Here is a 20,297-nt window from a genome sequence, read left to right as displayed (position 1 = left end):
TTTAAACACAAGTTTTTTTTTTTTGTTTTCGTTATAGAGATCATCGTGTAATTATTAAAACGTTGGTTGTTCTAGAGTTGTCTAGGATGTATTTAGCATTCTCTAAATCACTTCCATCGGCTCGTGCAGAAGCTTCTTCTTCAGTTTGAGCTATTCCCGCGTCCAAGTGTCTCTTGATTATCCGAGACCTGACAAGTTGCTCCGGCGTAGTGATGAACCATGTGTCATCCACAAGCGAGCTAATCTCTTGCCAAACTTTGTCGCGTAGCGAGACATAGTTGCCCTCGATTATAACTATCGACACGTCGGTGCCAATAACGATATCGTTCTCCACGGGGTCTTTCAATTTGTGATCGAAAGAAGGCGCACTCACTTGCTGGGACTTGTCGCGCAAGCAAGACACCAAATCGACAAATGCTCGCGCGTTGAAAGTGAATGGAGCACCTCGTCGTCTAATGGCCTCGGCCGGGTTGGGCATCGACTCAAGTTCTGCTCTATATAAATGGAACCCATCTTGCGAGAGCACCTCTGTCTTGGCTATCTTGTTGAGCTTCGTGGCGACTTCCTTGGCGAATGTGGTCTTTCCAGCGCCAGGAACACCAGCTAGCGAGATTAGGTACCGCGCTGACCCATCTCGATTGCATTGAGACTCAACTCTGGAAACGAGCTCATCGATTTGATCACTGTATAGTTCAACCCGTGGCCCTGTCATTTTTCGGAACGCAAATCTGAACGCAGATTGGATGGGAATCTAGAAGAAAAAAAAAATAAAATAAAATAATAGCTGTAGCAGTAGCAGTAGGAAGGAAAAAGCAAAACCAACTGTGAGTGTGGGGGAGGGGGAGGGGGGTACTGACTTAAGCGTTTAAGCGTTCGGACTTGAGCGTCCAGACGGTTTTGATTCTTTTAAGCCATGGCGCAGATGATGCTTGAGCCACCTACAAGATGGTTCCACAGACGAATCAATGGAATGGACCCCAGTGAATGCATATTTGGTCTTCGATATGACCCCAAGATTCTCCATTGTGGCTTTTATTTCACCAATTTTGAGCAGGTGTGGGTCCAGGAGCTTGATCGAGACGAGCTAGAAGGAAAGGCCAAAAGGATATCTATTGATGATCTGGGCCATGCCACCTTGTTGGAGCTACTACGGTCGATCAACAAGGAGATTCCCCACCGGCTCAAATTCACAATCTCGACAGAGTGCATTGTAGTCGACGTGCCCATTGGTTTGGATTGGAAGTTTGAATTGGAGCAGTTGCAGCCGGCCGAGACTATAAATTTCTTGACCGAGCTAACTTACCAGCAATTTGCCCATTCCAGCTATTTGAACTATAAGCTTCAGGGGTTGAAGTCAGTCGTCGGCGCAAAGGATTCCTATATTAGATTCCTCACGATGAACTTTAAGCAGAGCCATGGTGATCAAGCGATGAAAAAGTACAGATTGAACCACGATGATGAAGCTGAGGGAATCGATCAATTTGAAAGTGACAAGTGGGAGAATCGAATGCGAAAGGAGTACCGGCATGTTTTGGAATCCTCGGGACGGTCAAAGCACCAACAGTTGGGACAAATTGTTCAAGACGCAGTATCAAACGATTGGGATTTCGCGAATCTGGTCTACCAGCTGCATTATAATGATGATGATGATGATATAAAGCAGGAGGAGCAGGATGATGAAGAAAAATATGCAGCCGATGACGATGAGCTGCACCAGGGATCGCAAGTGTCACCAAGGAAACGTAGCTATCACACTTTGCAAAACTTGACGTCGCGGAAAAGAGTTGGACAACTAGGGAGTTTCCAGTTTAATCGCGAGGGTTCGGACTCGGATCCTGAGCCGCCCTCAATAGAAAGCTCACCCATGAGACGCCAAAAGTTGGGCCAGATTGGAAAGCGGCGATTGAAGCGTGATGATTCAGAAGCGTTTTTGGAAAACTCCCAATCACCATCACCATCACCATCACCAGCGAGACGAGCAAAAAAATTTGGCCAGTTGTAATTTTAATCAAGTCTGGAGAATGCAAGGGGAGGAGAAGTGAGGAGGGTAGACGAGGCAATTTGAGCTCGAGCTGTGACTCAAATCATGGCCACCATTTTATTCCATCTCTGAATCATTGCCTCCAACGCCTCCTGCTCACCTTCATCCATGACTCCTCTGTAAATAACCAGTAATGTAGCACCCCAGAAATTGACAAACTGTTGAGCGTTGGACTCGGTGGGCAAGTCAGTGTAAACGGGTTTCCTCTTGACGTTTCTGCGCTCGCCTCTTTCTTCAAATGGCACGAATTTGCTACGCATTGTTCGGAAATACTGACTAAACACCTGCGGCCAAAACCTAATTATGAGCAAACTACAAGCTTGTAATGAGGCAAAGCTGTCCCGGTCATAGTCGCGCACGAGCTCGAGTTCTTCCTTGTATTCATCCTGCATGCATTTGTGAAGCGCTGGTTGTAATCCGTTGTGAATCTCCAAGTAGAGTCGGCTCAAGATTTCCCTGGGGGTTAGATTTTCTTCGACTTGAAGCGCCTGCTCTAGCCACTCTTTTGTTGGCTTGGTGCCAGCGGGGTTGTCTGAATAATTGCGCTGATGCTGCTGCTGCTGCTGCTGCTGCTGCAGAGGGATCCTGTAGCCCTGGGCTCGAGCAACTTCGACTTTTTCCCTAACGCCAAATTTATGGATGTTTTCGCGGAGACATGTCTCAGCAATGGACCCAGCACTGAGTTTGTACTCGTACTTAACCGTAGGCAACTCGTTGGCTAGCGCCTTGTTATTGAGATTCTTGTCATTCGTGAGCAACACGACCAAACTGGCATACTTTTCCCTGAAATACAAGCAGCAATCTAGAATCGCATCATCTTTCACCTTGTCCTTGTCTATGCGCTGCGATAAGCTCTGGGCTCGAACTACCGGCAGACTAGTGGCAAGAGCTGCGTGTATCCAATCGTTGGCACGCACGGCCAAGGCGGATACATCGTCTTTTCCACTCACCGTGCGCCGTCTCTCTTTCAAGCCATCTAGCTCGACAAGCACGTAGTACGGAATGACTATCTTGAGCTGGAACTGCACTGCGAGCTGCTTCAAGTCCTCAACAATGTCCAAATGGCTCAAGACGAAGTTGGTGTCCACCACCAAAAAAGTGATGTTCCCGTCAATGGTTTCGAACTCGGGGGATTCCTCAATCACCATGCGGTCGTTATCGGGCAAGCTGCCGCTCACAGCTGCATTGGACATGTACTCATACACTTCCTCGTCTTCAATCATCATCATGTCGTCGCCATCGCCATCTCCTTCCCCGTTCTTGCCGTTGTCAACTCCAAGTGCCAACACATTCTGATTCTGGTTCCTATCCCCCAGTTTTGGTGTGGGCAAGCTCAATTTCGACCTGTCGCCTGGCTGCTTGCTGGCGCTTGCGATAGAGTACGGGCTGGCATACTTTGATCTTAGACTCATGGGCCCTCCTTGTCCCTATACGAATGCTGTCCCGCTGTTGGTTATTTGGTTGTAAAAAACACCATCGAGTAGAGGTGTATCAAATGGTGTGGGTGGTGTGTGTTTGTCACGTGCTGGTGAAAAAACATCAACACCCCCAAACCTCCAAGAGTTGAAAGATTTGCAAGAGAATCGCTTGAACCATTTCGATGAGCTTCAATTACAGCTAAATACGGCCCTACTGACGTTTCCAGTAGCTATCTCAGGCCCTCGCTAGAGAACTTCCAATATAAACTCGAATAAGCTGACGAGTAGACTCAAGAAGATGATGACGATAATCATCCAGGTTATTCTGTTGGTGTTCTTTTCGTTCATGCTATCGGTGACAATGTCAACAAACTCCAAAAACACTTTACACCTGTCGTTCAAGACCGAGACTCTCTGGTCGATTTCCAAGTATTCGCGCACGGCGGTGTACAAGGGGTGCAATGCCGGCTCAAAGTCCCAGAAGAAGTTGGGTGTGTCCAATATCGAGCTCAGCAAGTTGACGTCCACTCTCAACTTGAACAATTTGCCCGACTTTTTGAGCAACTGGTTTCTCTTTAAGCCGATGCGGCCGGTCAAAGCCAATTTTTTCGGCAAACGGCTCACCAGGTGGAGGATGTTGACCATTCTACTTTCAAACAACCCCAATTTGGTCAGTTGTGCAATCGCATACGACATTGTAAGCTTGATCAAGTGGTCGCCGGATCGCAAGGTGATCATGTCGTTGTAGATTCTCGGTCTGTGGATCTGGTTGTCGTATTCGAAATGGAACTCCTCGGTTTCGATATCTTCTTCGTCAATCTGGTTGATGAGCAAATCTTCATCCGAGAAGGCCAAATCAGCAAGGATGTTTTTTTCATGGATCTCGGAAAAGTTCCAAAACACAACGATTCCGTAAGAAAACACAAACATCTCGGCATGGTGCTTGGACACGTCTGATTGACTGCTCAAGGATGAAGTCGACGACAAAGACGAATGAGAAGAAGAAGAAGGTTTGAGTTGTTCAAATCTCCGTTTTTGTTTTGCATCTCGTTCACTAGCATCTCCGTTTCGACGGCCTTCTTCCTCCTCGTCGCGATCATCCAAGGGAGGAGCAAAAAACTGAGGTTCCGAAGGATCAAACGGCGCGTTGTTTTCGTAGTTTTCAACCTCAGGGTCCATGGAATAATTATTGGCATCCTCTGGAGTTTCTACTCCTGAATAGTACTCGTAAAGATGATCTTTCTGCTCTGATTTGATAATCATCTTTTCCATATGCTTATTCTTTGCCTGCAATTTGGTGGAATTGTTTGATTTAACTCGTAGCCCATCGTTACCAGGTAACAAGGGCAACGCATATGGCACGTACAATGCTTCATCGTATAGCCTGGGCTTGACCTCATGGTTTTTCCGCAAGAATTTAGCCACGGCTGGTAAATCAATCTCCTCGCAGATGAAATAAGCCGTCATCCTGCTAAACTCCTGGGCACGCTTCTCCTTCGGCATTAGTTCGGCTCGCGACCGCATGATTTGAGCCAGCAAATCTGCAGCATCCGAGGACAGCAACGGTTGAGGTTCGGGCGAGTCGGTCCGAGCTGTAGGCGGTGGCGAGGAGCCCGACTTTTGGCGCTCGGGGATCAAAACCAACTTTTGCGACGTTTTGGATGTTCTAGCCGGTAACGACTGAGATAGCTTGGGAATGCTTCTGATGTTACGTCTGGTTATGGTATCCAGCGCCGTGGTGTTACTCATGTGCGGTGCTTTTAGCAGCGAATTTGGTTGTGCCTGTGGTGGTCCTTGGGGTTGCCCCTGTGCTTGAGAGCGTGTTGATCTCATGCCACCAAAATTCAGTCTAAGCGACCCAATCCGTGGTGGTAGTCTGCTCTGCCCTGAAGGTATATCACTTGAGTTGCTGAGTAAATTATCCACCGAGATGTCAGTAAATTTGTTTCTGAATGCCAATCTCTTCAGCAATGCATTTTGGTGTTGCAGCTGTTCAAAGCTATAAGCCGACTGTTGTTGTTGTTGCTGCTGTTGCTGCTGCTGCTTTTGTTGTAGCTCTTGCTGCTTCTTGAAGTTTTGACCGGCAAATGGAGCTCGTGTCCCCTTCACCTGGTGGCTTCTAGCATCCGTGACTAGGATCGAAGGCGATCGCTTTGCTGTGGGTTTGTTAGCTGCAGCCACCGGCGACCCACCTATAGTTTTCGAGTCGACCATGGGACCTGGTATTGAATGAATTACGGCCGTGTGTCTCTGTTAAAGGCCCGTTGGGAGCTGAAAAGTGCTGTATCCAAGCAAGCTTCCTGGCTTCCTCTGGGGGGGTCAATTTTCGCGATAATTTGATCTTCGTGAAAATTTCAAACTCACCCTTTTGCAAACTCTTCTTCTTCTTCTTCTTCTTCAACTCCAACTACAGCTTCAGGTTCGACCTCGCAATGTCCTTTCAGTTAACAGTTGCCGGTAAAGCTGCGGCCATCCCCTATCCAGCTTTGATTGCGACGTTTTTCGTCAATGCAAGCGACATCGACACTTCCATCCCAGTTGAGTTTGTCGATGAAAAATCTGCCGTCTCAGATGCCACAGCTGCCGTCAAGCTTGTGACTCCCGGTGGCGAGACATTTGTTGACCAGTTGGATGCTTTGGACTTTTTGGCGCAAACTTTCCCCGACATCATCACCGAAAAATCCAAGTCTCAGCCCTGGGTCAAGTTTGCGTTGGAGAAACTTTACAACAAGAACTTCAAGGACTTGGTTGGCGACTTGGAGAAACTCGACGCTCACTTGAACTTTAGATCCTACATTGTTGGCTACCAGGTCACCTTGGCCGATATTGCCGTTTGGGGCGTCTTGAGGGCTAACCCGCTCATGGGATCGGTGTTGAAAAACGGCGTCTACCCAAACATCTCGAGATGGTACAATTACTTGGCCGAGAGCGACAAGAAGTTTGATAAATCTGTCGAGTTGATGGCTAGCTCGTTGAATGAGTTGAAAAGGGCAGCAAAGACCGCCAAGACTGCCGCTTCTGGCGGTAAGAAAGAAACCCACAAGGCCAGTTTCGAAATCGACTTGCCCGGCGCAGAGATGGGTAAGGTCGTTACTAGGTTCCCTCCTGAACCATCAGGATACTTGCACGTTGGACACGCCAAGGCTGCTGTTTTGAACGAGTATTTTGCGCATGCCTACAAGGGTAAGTTGATTATCAGATTCGATGACACCAACCCCACCAAGGAAAAAGTCGAATTTCAAGACTCCATCATTGAGGATTTGGCATTGTTGGGAATCAAGGGTGACCAAGTCACCTACTCGTCTGACTACTTCCAAAAGATGTACGAGTTGGCCGTGGATTTGATCAAAGCCGGCAAGGCTTATTGTGACGATACCCCTTCTGAAAAAATGAGAGAAGAAAGAATGGTTGGTGACCCTTCAGGAAGAAGAGAAAGATCGATTGAAGAAAACTTGCAGATTTTCACCGAGGAAATGAAGAACGGTACTGCCGAGGGTTTGAAAAACTGTTTAAGGGCCAAGATTGACTACAAGGCGTTGAACAAAGCCTTGAGAGACCCAGTCATTTACAGATGCAACTTGACTCCACACCATAGAACCGGTACCGAATGGAAAATGTACCCTATTTACGACTTTTGTGTGCCTGTTGTCGACTCGATCGAAGGGGTCACCCATGCGTTGAGAACCAACGAGTACAGAGACCGTAACCCGCAATACGAATGGATCCAAGCGGCATTGAACTTGAGACCAGTGGCGATTTGGGATTTTGGCAGACTCAACTTTGTCAGAACATTGTTGAGCAAGAGAAAATTGCAATGGTTTGTCGATAAAAACTATGTTGGAAACTGGGACGATCCAAGATTCCCCACTGTTCGCGGTGTGAGAAGAAGAGGAATGACCGTTGAAGGATTGAGAAACTTTATAATCTCGCAGGGTCCAAGTAGAAACATCATCAATTTGGACTGGTCTGTCGTTTGGGCGTTAAACAAAAAGATTATTGACCCCGTTGCCCCTAGATTCACTGCTGTTGATGCCCACTTGGCAGTTCCCGTCAAGTTGTTGAATGGACCAAAAACCCCCGAGTCTGAAACTAAACCCAAGCACAAGAAGAACCCTGAAGTTGGCGACAAGACCGTTATTTACGCTGACCAAGTTCTCATTGATCAAGCAGATGCTGATTTAGCCGAAGGCGAAGAAGTGACATTTATGGATTGGGGTAACGTTATCGTCTCGAAGGTCACCAAGGAAGGCGACGTTGTTAAATCCATCGAGGCTAACTTGCATTTGGAAGGTGACTTCCGCAAGACTTCAAAGAAACTTACTTGGTTGGCCGATACCAAGGACAAGATCCCTGTCGACTTGGTTGATTTTGATCATTTGATCACCAAGGACAAGTTGGAAGAAGAAGATAATGTCGAGGATTTCCTTACTCCGACTACTGAATTCCATTCTAATGCCCTTGCTGATTTGAATGTCGCCAAGTTGAAAGCTGGAGATATTATTCAGTTTGAGAGAAAGGGATACTATAGAGTTGATGTTCCCTACGAGGAGGGTAAGAAAGCTGTCTTGTTTACCATTCCTGACGGGAAACAAGTGTCAAGGTACGGTGCTAAGAAATAAATATAGATGTGTGAATATATGTATATATGTCCTTTCATTTCCTTTTGTTTCATGGACATATATCTAGGACAATGAGGTTTGCTCTCAAAGTAGGCCGTCTTGATAAATCATGGTCCGCTCATATTTCTTTGCCGTCTCCGATATTGTCACAAGTAGCTGCGCCGCAGCCCTCTTCAACCCATCATCGATTATGCCTTCCCATGCATCTTGTAGCCAAGTGCTAATCAATGCAAGTTCGTTTGAAAACGTTTGTATCATGTACAATCCGTCCAACACGTCGAAAACCAAAGAAATTCCCAAGATCACGCTTTCGACAACTTGAATCTCATCTAAACTGACCACCCGGATGATGGCGCACATGAGCGTTAGAAACTCCTTGCACATATCGTTGAGTTGGGACGAGATGGGGTAAGCGCAGTGGATAAATATCGATAGCGTCTTGATGTAGTGTGCGAGAAAAATCGGGGTAATTGTTGGTCCTATGTCCACGCCGCCCGATTCGTAGTAGACGTTGAGGCAGGGAAAGAAGAAGTTTTGTGATATTAGTTTATGGAATTTGGGAACCTTGGCTGGTGCCGTTGATGATGAAGTGTTTGTGTCTAATTGCATATACTTGTCGTGGAGGTTTTTGGGAAGCTGTTTCCTCGCTGGTTGTGACGTCGTGGGTGATGCAATAGTGGTAATAGCGGTAATAGCAGTAGTGTCTTCATCATTGGTGAATCCGCGTAGTTCCCGTGCCGCCAAGCCCAGGGCACTTAGCATTGTGACTCTCTGCTGAATTGAATAATCTCCATTCAATAACAACTTGAACAAATGAAAAGTGGCGTTTGGATTTGTCACTATCGCAGCGACCAAGTTTTGCAATTTCAACTCTTCAAAGCCGGCGTCATTGTAGTAGTTTTCCAACCCAATCAAGTTGGTCACAAGGTCTTCCGTGTAGAACTCGACTTCGTTTCCATGTTGGAATTTGGACTTGAGGAGCGCGGGACCGCACAAGAGTGCTTTCAAACGACGGTCGTGGGCGTTGGAGTTTTTGGTATCTGTCAAGATGTATGAAAGAAGATCTCTGATGTAGATTGGATTGGGTACTTCCTGTTTGCGTGTTCCTGGCTCGGCATTGTCTGTCGTATCCAGATCCAATTTAGCAATCATGGGTGGACCTCTTGTCTTTGACGATTCCCTTTGCACTGTAGCTACCTCAATCGGCAGGTTTTTCCCTTGGCTATTTTCAAATACGGCCCAGGCTTCTTGTTCCAGCATATCCTTCAAATAATTCATCTTGAGTGCCGCGACGAAATTATGTTTGAATGAGTTTTCCAAGTTTGCGCTTTTGAAAATCGGCTCGTCGCCATTTAGCTCGCAAACATAGTCGGCCAATACTATCCCCAAGTTTTTCAAATGATTCGAGTTTGCCTGAAGATGATTGCTAATGCCTTCAAGAAATGTAGGGTTTCTGGGCAAGGATTTCAAAAGCTCGTGCTGGGTGGCTTGTAAATATGTCATCAAGGCGAGGAGGAAAAACGTTCTCGACTCTTGGATCGGTATTGGTTCGCTTTTAATGAGAGCTGGGTCGGACCAAGTTTGAAGCTGCGATAGCAATTGCTTTTGAGGCAAGGCCGGAACCATCACCATGGCCACTAGTTGAGTTAGATTTCTGCGGCAGAGTGTTATCACCGACTCAACCGTGGCACTGTCTATCTCGTTTACCGAGAACTTCAAAATGTTGTATAACGCTGTGATGTTTGACTCGGTAGTTACTTGTGGGAGGTATCCCGTGAGCAATGATCTCACGTACTCCCTCTTTTGAAACGATTTCATGGAGCTGAAAACCGAGAGGAAATAGCTCCAGTTTTGTTCATGGAAAAAGACCTTGAGAAAGGAATTAAAAGACGAGTGGTTGAACTTGAGAATGGAGTGAATGAACAACTCGGGCACTAGCCTGCTTTGCTGCTGGAATAAAGAAAGAACCGACAGCGAAAGAAACAGCACGTAGGAATCCGTCGACATCAAATGCTGATTCTTGACTTTATCGACCTTGTGTGCGAGTGCAAGCTCGTTAGCCAAGGATAACACTCTGCCCTTGAAGATGAGCTTGTCGATCTCTTTCACTTCTAGTGCTCTTCCCTGCGCCATGAGGTCGGGCACAAGTTGCTCGTCAAATACTTGCTCCAATATCTCCCAATACAAGCTCAACTCGCTAGCAGCGGCAGGTGCAGGTGCAGGTGCATCTTTCAAAATGAATAGTTTATTGACCAAATTGCCAAACCCAATCAACGAGCGGAAGACGCGCCGTATCAGCCATTGCACCTCTGGCAGGAGGGACACATAAACCTGTGGGATGGTGTAATTGATTATGGCAATGACAAAGGAAAACGAGGGAGTGCTTGAGTTTCTGGTTACAATCTCTTTCAATTCGTCTGCGCTTGGGTAATTGTTGAGCTTTTCAACATCTTGATCCATTTCTGTCGCCTCTGCTTGCATCAAGGGAGATCTCTTCAAACCTGGTCCAATCCAATTGACCTGATCTTTCTTTCTCTTTGGGCTTCGGCTTGGAAAACGCGGGCATTTCGCGATGTGTTCTTTTTGGTGCAATTTGCCAAAAGTTGAAACCTGAAACCTGGCACCTAACACCACGGCGTATCGGCATCACAGGTCGGCGACATCTAGACTTCCCATGATACGCAGGATGGCAAGGCAAACGTATATCCAGCTGCGGTCCAAGACTGTGCTGGTAGAGCTGAAGACCCGCTGGAGGAAAATCAACGAGCTGCGGCCATCGGATGGAAAGGTAGACTACAAAATGATGTCCAAATTTGAAAAGCCACCACCACCACCTCCTCCTCCTCCACCACCACCGGTATCGGCAGCTTACAAAACGTTGAAAGAGAAGTTGCTTCAGGGGTACAAGATTGGCATGGACGAGTATTTATCAAACAATCATTTCGTTTTCGAAAAAGGCAAACAAAGCACTTCCATGGCGGTGCTTTGCCATGCCGTTCGACTCGTGCACCCTCGCGATAGGCCAGTGCTAGCTCTAGATTTCGAGTCTCACGAGTTCCAGCCGTCTAAAGTTACTGAGATTGGAATAGCGATTCTTGAAAACGCACCAGCGGACACCAGAGTGCCCCAAATCAAGCCGTTGCATATCGTGATTCGAGAGAATATCATGCTCAGGAATCGCAAGTACGTGATTGACAACAAAGACCATTTCATGAATGGCAAGACTTTAGTGATGGCCAAGGCGGACGCAATTCAGCTATTGGGCCGAATTTTGAACAAATATCTCGTGCAGCATGCCGGGGTCCTCATTGGCCACAGCGTGTCTGCGGAAATACGCTATCTCGCAAATTTGGGCATCCACTTACCACGCGACTTGAACATGATAGACACGCTCGCGATGGGTCGTATCTCGAAATCCGGCGGCAACAGTTTGCGTGCCTGCTTGAGGTACTTGGGTATACCGCATGGCTATTTGCATAACGCGGGAAATGACGCTTACTATACGTTGCTTGCAGGGTTGAGTTTCTGTGACCCTACAACTAGAGTTTTACAAGGGTTGGACCAGTGGAGCGAGGGTGCAAAGGCCGTAAAAGTCCACCATGATAAATCGGACTTTGTCGTCGTTGAAAATGTGGATGCAATTGCACAAGAATGGGGGGTGTAAAGTGCACTTTTTTTTTGGAATCCATAATGATCTTTCTAGAGGCTTTAGTTTGGAAGCCGCTTTTGGCTCCAGCCCAAGGCAAGAGGCTCGAAGAGGGTTAGCAAAAGAGACGGCAAAACATGATGTGGGAACGGGAATACTAGTTGTGTTTCGCTAGGTTCCATCGAGTGTCGGTGCATTTTTTGAGGAAACTTCCGGGACAATACCAACCACATGTAGAATTATATACACGGACCCTTACTTTTTGTCCATTCAAAGCATCCTCTTGACACCAAGCCCCAATGTCAACCAGACCGTCCTCTTGGAGCGGAGTTGTCAGCCGCAGCAGCTCACGTGATATGCACGTGACCTCGGGCCATTTTTATGAATATTCGCTACCATATGCGGTACTGCGGCGGCGGATCCGAGATCTGACCGATTTGGTAATACAACTTACTTATTTGGGTAAATCAACGGCGGCGCCGCACACCTCAATTGCTGTGTTGATAATTCCCCGTTCCATCAACACACGTCAACTGCAAAGAACCAACGTCTCTTATCTCTGCAAGTTCAACAACAACGGCAGCAGCAACAGCAGAATCACCGTCACTACACTAGCATACATTGCACTTTTGCTACCGATTTACCATAGCTCGCTCCTTTTTTTTTTCAAACTAGAGTCAGCAATGAGTCATGATTTCAACGAAACCAGCTCGTTGCTCTCGAGACGTCCGTCTCATTCCTTTCTAGATGCACCAATCGGTTCATTCAAGGGCCCCAATTCACTTCACAATTTTGCTAGTTCATTTACTCGTGCCCAGTTCTTCACAGCATCGAAAATCGATAACGATATCCATAAAAAGCGGTCATTTTTCACCGACAACCCGTCGCCGAGAACAAACAGAGATGGCGAATTCCCCGAGGATGAGACTTTTGACCCGGAGTTTATGGTTCCCTCGTATCGTGGCGAGAGGTTGAGTTCAGTGGTTACCGATATCCACAATAGAAACCAGTTGTTCATGAATAACACCCCGATGGATTTGGATAGTGCCTTGAGTCCCAACAATGAGGTGTTTTACCACGATGATATTGTCAATGCCATAAACGACTCGAGGTCAAGGCATGGGAGCACCGATTTTGCAGGTGTCGGTATACCTATTGGGCGTAGCAGGAAGAAATTTGCGCAGCCTAGTTTCTCAAGCTTCAGAAGTTCCATTAGTCAAGCTACAACTGCATCGCAAGTCTTTTTAAAGAAAATCGAAGACGGCGAAGGGAATATAGTTACGGTGTTGGCGGGCCAGTCTACTGTGCCTCAAACAATCTTCAATTCGGTGAATGTGTTGATTGGTGTCGGGTTATTGGCTTTGCCCGTGGGGTTGATGAAAGCTGGGTGGGTGTTGGGTGTGCCCATCTTGTTGGCGTGCGGCTTGATCACCTATTGGACTGCCACTTTGCTAAGCACGGCCATAAACACAGATGACACGATCATGACCTATGCCGACTTGGGCCACGCGGCATATGGGTCGACTGCAAAGTTGATTATCTCGTTGTTGTTCTCGGTAGATCTCATGGGTGCCGGAGTCTCCTTGATCATCTTGTTCAGCGACTCCTTGAAAGGTGTTATAAGCGATGACGACACCACCACCAAGTTGATCACATTTTGCATCCTCACTCCATTTACCTTTTTGCCATTGCCCATTTTGTCGATTTTCTCACTCTTGGGGATCCTATCAACTATTTCCATCACGTTATTGGTTATGTTATGCGGGTTGTTGAAGCAATCTTCGCCTGGCTCGTTGATCCATGCCATGCCGACTAACTTGTGGCCTTCTTCAACGGCGAACTTGCTTCTCGCGGTGGGGATCCTTATGGCGCCATTTGGCGGGCATGCAATTTTTCCCAATTTGAAAAGCGATATGCGCCATCCATACAAATTCACCCGGTCGTTGCGCTACACCTATTTCATTACCTTGGCCACGGACACGTCGATGGCCATCATTGGGTTCTTGATGTTTGGAGCCAAGTGCAGCAATGAAGTTACCAACACCTTGTTGGAAACCAAAGGGTACCCAAGCTGGGTGTACCCTTTGATCAGCGGGCTCATATGCATCATCCCTTTGGCCAAGACCCCACTCAATGCCAAGCCAATAATCTCGGCGTTGGACGTTTTGGTTGGTGTTGACCAAGTGGCCAAGACCAGCTTGAGGGAGTCCGTTAACGCAGTGGCGAAATTTCTCATTCGAGTAGGCGTAAATGCCGTGTTTGTCCTTTTGGCCATTGTGTTTCCCGAGTTTGAAAAAATCATCGGCATCTTGGGTGCTTCCATCTGTTTCATCATTTGCATCATCTTGCCCTGCTTGTTTTATTTGAAATTGTGTGGCAGCAAGATCGGTGCTTTCGAAAAGAGCTTTGTTGTTTTTGTCATTGGTGTCAGTTGCATCTTGGCTGTTTTAGCATCATGGGCTGTTGTAACTTACTAGAAGCCCTATAGAAATTACATATATACATATACATATACATATTAATCACCTTGAAGAAAACTGAGGTGGGACTTTTGAGCTTCTGTAGAGAGGACTTTAACGGGTATTGTCTTTACTAGTTGCAATACCGGAAGCTAAGCTCCTACAATGCGTTACCAACCTCCCACTTTGGTTCCTTGGTTGCCAACAGCAAAGTACAGGCTCTAAACTCAAACCTCAAAGACTCAAAAACTCGAGACTCAAGCCTCAAGACTCAAGACGCTTCTGTCAACACAACCAACCATAATCCACTCCCGTACCTCCAACACCGTAGTTTGCTCGGTAACGTGACTAAAAGTCACGTGCCTGTTGTTGCTACCAACTGCTAATTTTCGGCTGCAAAAAATTTGCGCTACCGGACTGAGTTCTACGCGGTGCTTTGCCATTTTTCAAATCCATCGCAAATTGGGCCCACGTGCACTACCCCCTCCTCCTCCTCCCACGGCAGCGATTTCCTCCTGCGGTGGTGTCTGCAAAAAATTTTTCAAAAACTTTTCCCACCGGTTACCTCCAACGAAACAAGTTTTTAACAGCCAAAACAAAAACCACAGTTTATACCATCAATTATGTCAGACCAAGAAGTTTTAGTTCTCAGAGGTACTTTAGAAGGCCACAACGGCTGGGTTACTTCCTTAGCCACCACCCCACTCCACCCAGACTTGTTGTTGTCCGGTTCAAGAGACAAGACTTTGATCAAGTGGGAATTGACCGGTGGTGAAGACAACCAGTACGGTGTACCAAAGAAGTCCTTCACTGGCCACTCGCACATTGTTCAGGACGTCACCATTGCTGCTGATGGTGCTTACGCTTTGAGTGCCTCATGGGACAAGACCTTGAGATTGTGGGACTTGGAATCTGGTGCCTCCACTAGATTCGTTGGCCACAAGGGCGATGTCTTGAGTGTTTCCATTTCTAAGAACTTGAGACAGATTGTCTCTGCTTCTAGAGACAAGACTATCAAGGTTTGGAACACCGTTGGTGAATGTATGGCTACTTTGACTGGCCACAATGACTGGGTCTCCACCGTTAGAATCTCGCCAGCCCTGGACAACTCCACTGTCATTTCTGCTTCTTGGGACAAGACTGTTAAGGTATGTGACACTAGCCCGACAGCTATTCAGCTTTTCAACTATTCAGTTCCTTTTTGGGTTCCTTTCCGGCTTCTATATTTCTTTTTTTTTTTTTTGAGTGATGATTTGATTATATTTGCTACTTCAGACGGGAGGTGGCCATTCATCTCCCGAATGAGACATTTTATTTATCACCAAGATCTCTGATTCCAAAAAGAAAACAAAAAAGAAAATATAGAAGAGGGTTGGGGAACCGGAAAAGACATTAGCAATTTCTGTTCTTTGTTTTTTACTAACTTGTTTGAATTACTTTTAGTCATGGGACTTGAGGGATTACTCAACCAACGCTGACTTTATCGGCCACACTGGTTACATTTCATGTATCACTTTGTCACCAGATGGATCCTTGTGTGCCTCTGCCGGTAAGGACGGTGTCATCATCTTGTGGGACTTGAACTCCAACAAGACTCTCTACACCTTGGACGCCAAGGCTGAAGTCCACGCTTTGGCCTTCTCTCCAAACAGATACTGGTTGGCTGCTGCTACTACTTCGGGAATCAAGATTTTCAAATTGCGTGAAAGAGAATTGTTGGATGAGTTGAAGCCTGAATTTGCTATTGGTGCCAATGCCAAGGACCCCGAAGCTATCTCATTGGCCTGGTCTGCTGATGGCCAAAACTTGTTTGCTGGTTACACCGATAACGTCATTAGAGTATGGCAAGTTATGACTCCTTCTGCTTAAAATTAGTGGTTTATGTTTTTTATGTACAACTTCTATGAAAGGGATGGGTTTTAATGTATAAAGTGCGTTTGTGTTTTGCATGCGTGTTTGTAATATAGGTTTAATGAAGGAAACTAGATCAATTACAATGTATTGAGTTGGTGGTGGGTAGTTTATTGCAATAGGTAGATCTTTCCACTAGCACTTCCTCCAACAGCCCAGTTTTGAGTTGGATGTAATGAACAGACGGCAGGCACAGCGTTAATTTCGTCGTCCAAGTGCGCAAGTAAAACCCCGTTCTGGTCGTAAACGTCCATTCCACGCTTCATGTTGCCAATGATAAACTTTTGCACCCCGTCGGCGGGGTTCTCTTGCCACCGGGCCTTGAGGATGGATACCCATCTTCCAGTTTGACAATTGTGCTTGATCCTGTTCACGGGTGTCAAATTCTCGGGAAGTTCAATGTCATCATTTTTGCTGCTGCCGTTTCTAGTTGGTTTGTAATCGGGCATGTAGGTGTCGCTCCATTTGGTTATAATGGGGGGTTTGCTATAGTCGAATATACATATCTGGTCATCGTACCCATTGCAAACGAGATGGTTATCGAGGTTCCAATCAACGGTGGAGACGGATAGACGAGACGTGTAGTTGCCGTACATGTGGGGGCTCTTTTGTTGTGCATACTCTGAATATTCCAGCCTGTCAACCTTGCGCAAGTCCCAGAGCCGAAGCGTTCGGTCTAGCGATGCACTTGCGATTTGATAGGAGTTGTTGGGGTTGACGGCGAACCCTCCGATTTTTTTATCGTGCAACCTCAAAAACTTTGTCCTCTTGCTGCTGCTGCTCATTCTCAAATCGTGAGTCAAGAACTCGCCTTCTAGGGTGCTAAGGTATAGCAAATTGGGGTCTTCTCGCACCAAATTGATATCGGATATACCTCCGTGTTCCTCCTCGCTTATCGACAACACTTCTGACGTGGTGAGCTTGTTGAGATCGAGCGATCGGATGCTGCCGTCGTAAGACGCGGTGTATATTTTTTCCAAATGGGATTTGGGGGTGATGATTTTCGAAATGTTCCTGCCGTGGGGACGCATGATTGAAATGGTGGGCTCTTTGGAATTAAAGTCGGGGGCCCATATTCCGACGTTACCGTTAGTGTCACCTGCTGCAACCACCCGATCTCGCGTAGAAGGATGAAACATGATGGATGTTATTCGATTATGGGTAAGCTTGACCTCAAGCGGGTCAAACTCGGGGAAAATCCTCAATTTTTCAAACTCCAGCCGTTTAGCATCGATGGATCTGCTCTGCGTGCTTTTGCTGTTCTTGATCTGTTCATAGAAATCGCCGGCTGAGAATTTGTCCCCTAGCGATTGCAAAAGGTGCAAGACTTTGTTTTCTTGTTCTGTGATTTCCTCGGCTTCATCGCTGGACTGCTTCGCCCCGTTTTCTTCTTCTTCTTCTCCTTCTTCTCCTTGTTCATTTTCCTTTTCCTCCTTCACTCTGTTTCTGACTTTATCTTCAAATAGCATCTCGCCTTTCCTTTTGTCAGTGATCAAATCGATCAAGCTGAAATCGCCAAACAATTTCGTTCTTTTCAACTCCTCATATTCACGTTTCCGACGCGCTTTAGCCTCTTCTTCCTCGCGGTGCTTAGCGTAGCCTTCAGGGTCATCTTCTGCCGACTGGATCCCTGCTATTCGACGAGATCTGCGAGCTGGCAAAGGCGGCGCAACTTCCGTCTTGTTCCTCTTGCTGACTCTCAACGGAGCACCACTCCTGCTGGGTCTCTTCCGTGTTGGCTGCGGTGATGCCGACTTGCGTTCGATTTCACGTGATATCTTGGTGGAGATGGAATCAAGATTGAGCTTCGACAACAACTCCTTGTTCCTGCGGATGTTTTCCTGTCTCTTTTTCTCAAACTCCGATAACGCCATGGCTTAACTAGGATACGATACACAATTTCCGGAAGACAAAGGCAAGCTCAGGGAGGGGGAAAGAGGGCTTTCAAACTTGGATGTGGTTGACCTGTAGGAGGAGTTGAACCACACGCGTCGCATTCTTTGGCCAGAGGTGGTGAAAAGGAGTCAAAAGGGTGAAAAATTATGCTACCAATTTACACACGGCCCGACCCTCGGGCCGCAAGTCGGGCCGACTTAGTTGGATGATGCCCACTTGCTTCCCTCCACCATTCTCAAGGCATCACCAGCGAGGTACAAGCTTCCACAGATGACAACGACGCCGGGTTTGGTGGTCGTTTGGCGTTGTAGGTGTTTGCGTATGTCAGTGATGTAGGCGTCTGGAGAAACTGTTTCAACTCGGCAGTATTTAGCTGCAGTCTCCGCGATTCGATCAACCTGCTCGCACTGGATCCAGGGCATGCGGTCAGGCTGCAGGAATAGACTCGGTATAACGGTGTCTCCGGCTCGTACAATGTGTTTCAATATCCCGTCGACGTCTTTGCCACGGGTGACTCCGATGACAAATGTGATTTTCTGGTGGGGGAATTGAGTCTTCAAGTAGTTGCCCAACTCGATAGCTGCGCTTTCGTTATGGGCCCCGTCTAGTATCACCTGCTCTAGCCGCGCCATTTCAAGCGACTGAAGACGCCCGGGCCAGTGGGTGTTTTTGATGCCCTCAACGATGGTTTTTTCATCTGGAGGATACAGGTGAAGGCTGTGGAGTGAGCCTAGGATCCTGAGTGCCAAGGCCAAGTTCTGGATTTGGTGATTCCCCTTCAAAGGACTGAATTTGACCATGTCAAGGTCGTGAGGGTCTGGGCTGACTATTGTTAGCGGGCACTCCACGTGCTTGGCTCTGTCTCGTAGCACTTCTAAAACCAGGTGCTCTTCGTTCAGCGCATCGACAAAGCAAGGGACGCCCGGCTTCATGATCCCGGCTTTTTCACCGGCTATTTTTTGGATCGTGTCTCCCAACAACAGTTCGTGGTCCATGGCGATTTTGGTTATCCCCGTAGCTACAACCCCAGTTTGCAGATTGGCGTCGTATGGAGCAAGCACATTTGTAGCGTCTAGTCTCCCGCCAACACCCACCTCGATCAACGCCATTTCGACTTTTTCCAACTCGAATATTCGGAAAGCTGCCACGGTCAAAATCTCAAACTCGGTGCATTTGAGCTTGAGCTGTTGGTCTGCCTCGACCACTTTGTCCATGACGAGGCCAAACTTCGACCTCGGGTATGTCTTGTTGTCGATGGCTATGCAGTCGTTGATCTCTATCATGTGCGGCGACGTGAACTTGCCGTTGCGGACTGCATTTTGGGTGAGTATCGAAGACAAGTAGGCTAGTGTCGAGCCTTTGCCGTTGGTGCCAGCTATATGGATCGATTTGTATTTGAGGTGGGGGTTGTTGAAATGGGATAGGAGTTTGGTTATCCTCGCTAGACCGAGGTCAATTGGCATTCTTGGTGGTGGTGGTGGTGGTGGTGTCAGTGGTGGTGCTGTTGGTGATGGCGGGTAAAAGTTTCAAGATCGCGAGAAATTCGATAACCGGGTGTGATGTGGTTCAACATCAACACAAGAAAGTCCGCCCCCACCCACTACAACAATGTCAGGAGAAGGAGCAGAGGAACAGATTGCTAACAATTTCATTCAAGACCGGCTATGCTCACTTTCGGAGATTGACTCCAGAGTCGTCCAGCTCCTCGAGAGTTTTTCGACTCTTTTTGAAACATATTCGCGTAAAGAGAAGGATGCATTTGTATCGGATACGAACTTGATATTCGATCAAATGAGCAAAATTGCCATTGATTTGAGGAAAGAGGTCAAGCACATGGACGACAACATTGGTGTGTACAATAGGAACGAAGACGGTATCATGATTTTGCCTATCAATGTCGATCAAAAGAATGCTCAGTTGGGCCAGGATAAGTTGAAGTTGGAGATTAAGGAGTTGGCCCAGTTGTTGAAAAAGGAAGACCAAACGATGGATGTGGAGGTCAAAGAGGAGATTAAAGAGGAGATTAAAGAGGAGAGCGGGTTAAAGAAAGAGAAAGAGAAAGAGAAAGAGAAAGAAGAAGAAGAAGAAGAAGTGAAGAGTACAGAAGGGGAGGTCAAGACGGAAAAAACCGTCACTACGGAAGTCAAGAAGGAAGAAGAACCAAACAAAGACAAAGAGGATGTTCTGATGATGGACGCAGACCACAGCAAGGACAGCGTTTCAGAAGAAGACTTTGAAATGATTGAGTAACCTTCAGGAGACAGTTGTTTCCTGTTTTTTTTTCCTAGTTTGCCAGCGTTGATAGAG

General features: G+C 47.0%; 12 protein-coding genes across 12 annotated transcripts; 6 read left to right on the top strand and 6 right to left on the bottom strand. All coding sequences in view use genetic code 12, as the record gives it.

The window, feature by feature from the left end:
• Positions 1 to 40: 40 nt before the first annotated feature.
• Positions 41 to 712, bottom strand: LODBEIA_P58250 (uncharacterized protein; the record flags this gene model as incomplete). The annotated part of the gene is made up of 1 exon (XM_066976200.1): positions 41 to 712. One exon carries the CDS (start codon positions 710 to 712, stop codon positions 41 to 43), a length of 672 nt encoding a protein of 223 aa, XP_066832763.1.
• Positions 713 to 913: 201 nt separating this feature from the next.
• On the top strand, positions 914 to 2,002 carry LODBEIA_P58240 (uncharacterized protein; the record flags this gene model as incomplete). Its single annotated transcript, XM_066976199.1, has 1 exon — positions 914 to 2,002. The coding sequence occupies one exon, from the start codon at positions 914 to 916 to the stop codon at positions 2,000 to 2,002; it is 1,089 nt and encodes a 362-aa protein (XP_066832762.1).
• Positions 2,003 to 2,079: 77 nt separating this feature from the next.
• On the bottom strand, positions 2,080 to 3,453 carry LODBEIA_P58230 (uncharacterized protein; the record flags this gene model as incomplete). Its single annotated transcript, XM_066976198.1, has 1 exon — positions 2,080 to 3,453. One exon carries the CDS (start codon positions 3,451 to 3,453, stop codon positions 2,080 to 2,082), a length of 1,374 nt encoding a protein of 457 aa, XP_066832761.1.
• Positions 3,454 to 3,705: 252 nt separating this feature from the next.
• Positions 3,706 to 5,673, bottom strand: LODBEIA_P58220 (uncharacterized protein; the record flags this gene model as incomplete). The annotated part of the gene is made up of 1 exon (XM_066976197.1): positions 3,706 to 5,673. One exon carries the CDS (start codon positions 5,671 to 5,673, stop codon positions 3,706 to 3,708), a length of 1,968 nt encoding a protein of 655 aa, XP_066832760.1.
• A 218-nt stretch (positions 5,674 to 5,891) lies between these two features.
• LODBEIA_P58210 (uncharacterized protein) lies at positions 5,892 to 8,078 on the top strand (the record flags this gene model as incomplete). Its single annotated transcript, XM_066976196.1, has 1 exon — positions 5,892 to 8,078. One exon carries the CDS (start codon positions 5,892 to 5,894, stop codon positions 8,076 to 8,078), a length of 2,187 nt encoding a protein of 728 aa, XP_066832759.1.
• An 84-nt stretch (positions 8,079 to 8,162) lies between these two features.
• On the bottom strand, positions 8,163 to 10,538 carry LODBEIA_P58200 (uncharacterized protein; the record flags this gene model as incomplete). Its single annotated transcript, XM_066976195.1, has 1 exon — positions 8,163 to 10,538. The coding sequence occupies one exon, from the start codon at positions 10,536 to 10,538 to the stop codon at positions 8,163 to 8,165; it is 2,376 nt and encodes a 791-aa protein (XP_066832758.1).
• Positions 10,539 to 10,764: 226 nt separating this feature from the next.
• On the top strand, positions 10,765 to 11,742 carry LODBEIA_P58190 (uncharacterized protein; the record flags this gene model as incomplete). The annotated part of the gene is made up of 1 exon (XM_066976193.1): positions 10,765 to 11,742. One exon carries the CDS (start codon positions 10,765 to 10,767, stop codon positions 11,740 to 11,742), a length of 978 nt encoding a protein of 325 aa, XP_066832757.1.
• Positions 11,743 to 12,407: 665 nt separating this feature from the next.
• LODBEIA_P58180 (uncharacterized protein) lies at positions 12,408 to 14,201 on the top strand (the record flags this gene model as incomplete). The annotated part of the gene is made up of 1 exon (XM_066976192.1): positions 12,408 to 14,201. One exon carries the CDS (start codon positions 12,408 to 12,410, stop codon positions 14,199 to 14,201), a length of 1,794 nt encoding a protein of 597 aa, XP_066832756.1.
• A 605-nt stretch (positions 14,202 to 14,806) lies between these two features.
• On the top strand, positions 14,807 to 16,052 carry LODBEIA_P58170 (40S ribosomal protein RACK1; the record flags this gene model as incomplete). The annotated part of the gene is made up of 2 exons (XM_066976191.1): positions 14,807 to 15,331; positions 15,627 to 16,052. 2 exons carry the CDS (start codon positions 14,807 to 14,809, stop codon positions 16,050 to 16,052), a joined length of 951 nt encoding a protein of 316 aa, XP_066832755.1.
• A 152-nt stretch (positions 16,053 to 16,204) lies between these two features.
• Positions 16,205 to 17,968, bottom strand: LODBEIA_P58160 (uncharacterized protein; the record flags this gene model as incomplete). Its single annotated transcript, XM_066976190.1, has 1 exon — positions 16,205 to 17,968. The coding sequence occupies one exon, from the start codon at positions 17,966 to 17,968 to the stop codon at positions 16,205 to 16,207; it is 1,764 nt and encodes a 587-aa protein (XP_066832754.1).
• A 219-nt stretch (positions 17,969 to 18,187) lies between these two features.
• LODBEIA_P58150 (uncharacterized protein) lies at positions 18,188 to 19,453 on the bottom strand (the record flags this gene model as incomplete). The annotated part of the gene is made up of 1 exon (XM_066976189.1): positions 18,188 to 19,453. The coding sequence occupies one exon, from the start codon at positions 19,451 to 19,453 to the stop codon at positions 18,188 to 18,190; it is 1,266 nt and encodes a 421-aa protein (XP_066832753.1).
• A 145-nt stretch (positions 19,454 to 19,598) lies between these two features.
• Positions 19,599 to 20,240, top strand: LODBEIA_P58140 (uncharacterized protein; the record flags this gene model as incomplete). The annotated part of the gene is made up of 1 exon (XM_066976188.1): positions 19,599 to 20,240. One exon carries the CDS (start codon positions 19,599 to 19,601, stop codon positions 20,238 to 20,240), a length of 642 nt encoding a protein of 213 aa, XP_066832752.1.
• Between the last annotated feature and the right edge of the window lie 57 nt (positions 20,241 to 20,297).

This window comes from Lodderomyces beijingensis, assembly GCF_963989305.1.
Source record: "Lodderomyces beijingensis strain CBS 14171 genome assembly, chromosome: 8".
In the NCBI taxonomy this organism is placed as follows: Eukaryota; Fungi; Ascomycota; class Pichiomycetes; order Serinales; family Debaryomycetaceae; genus Lodderomyces; species Lodderomyces beijingensis.
This window is presented reverse-complemented; position numbering and strand designations above follow the sequence as displayed.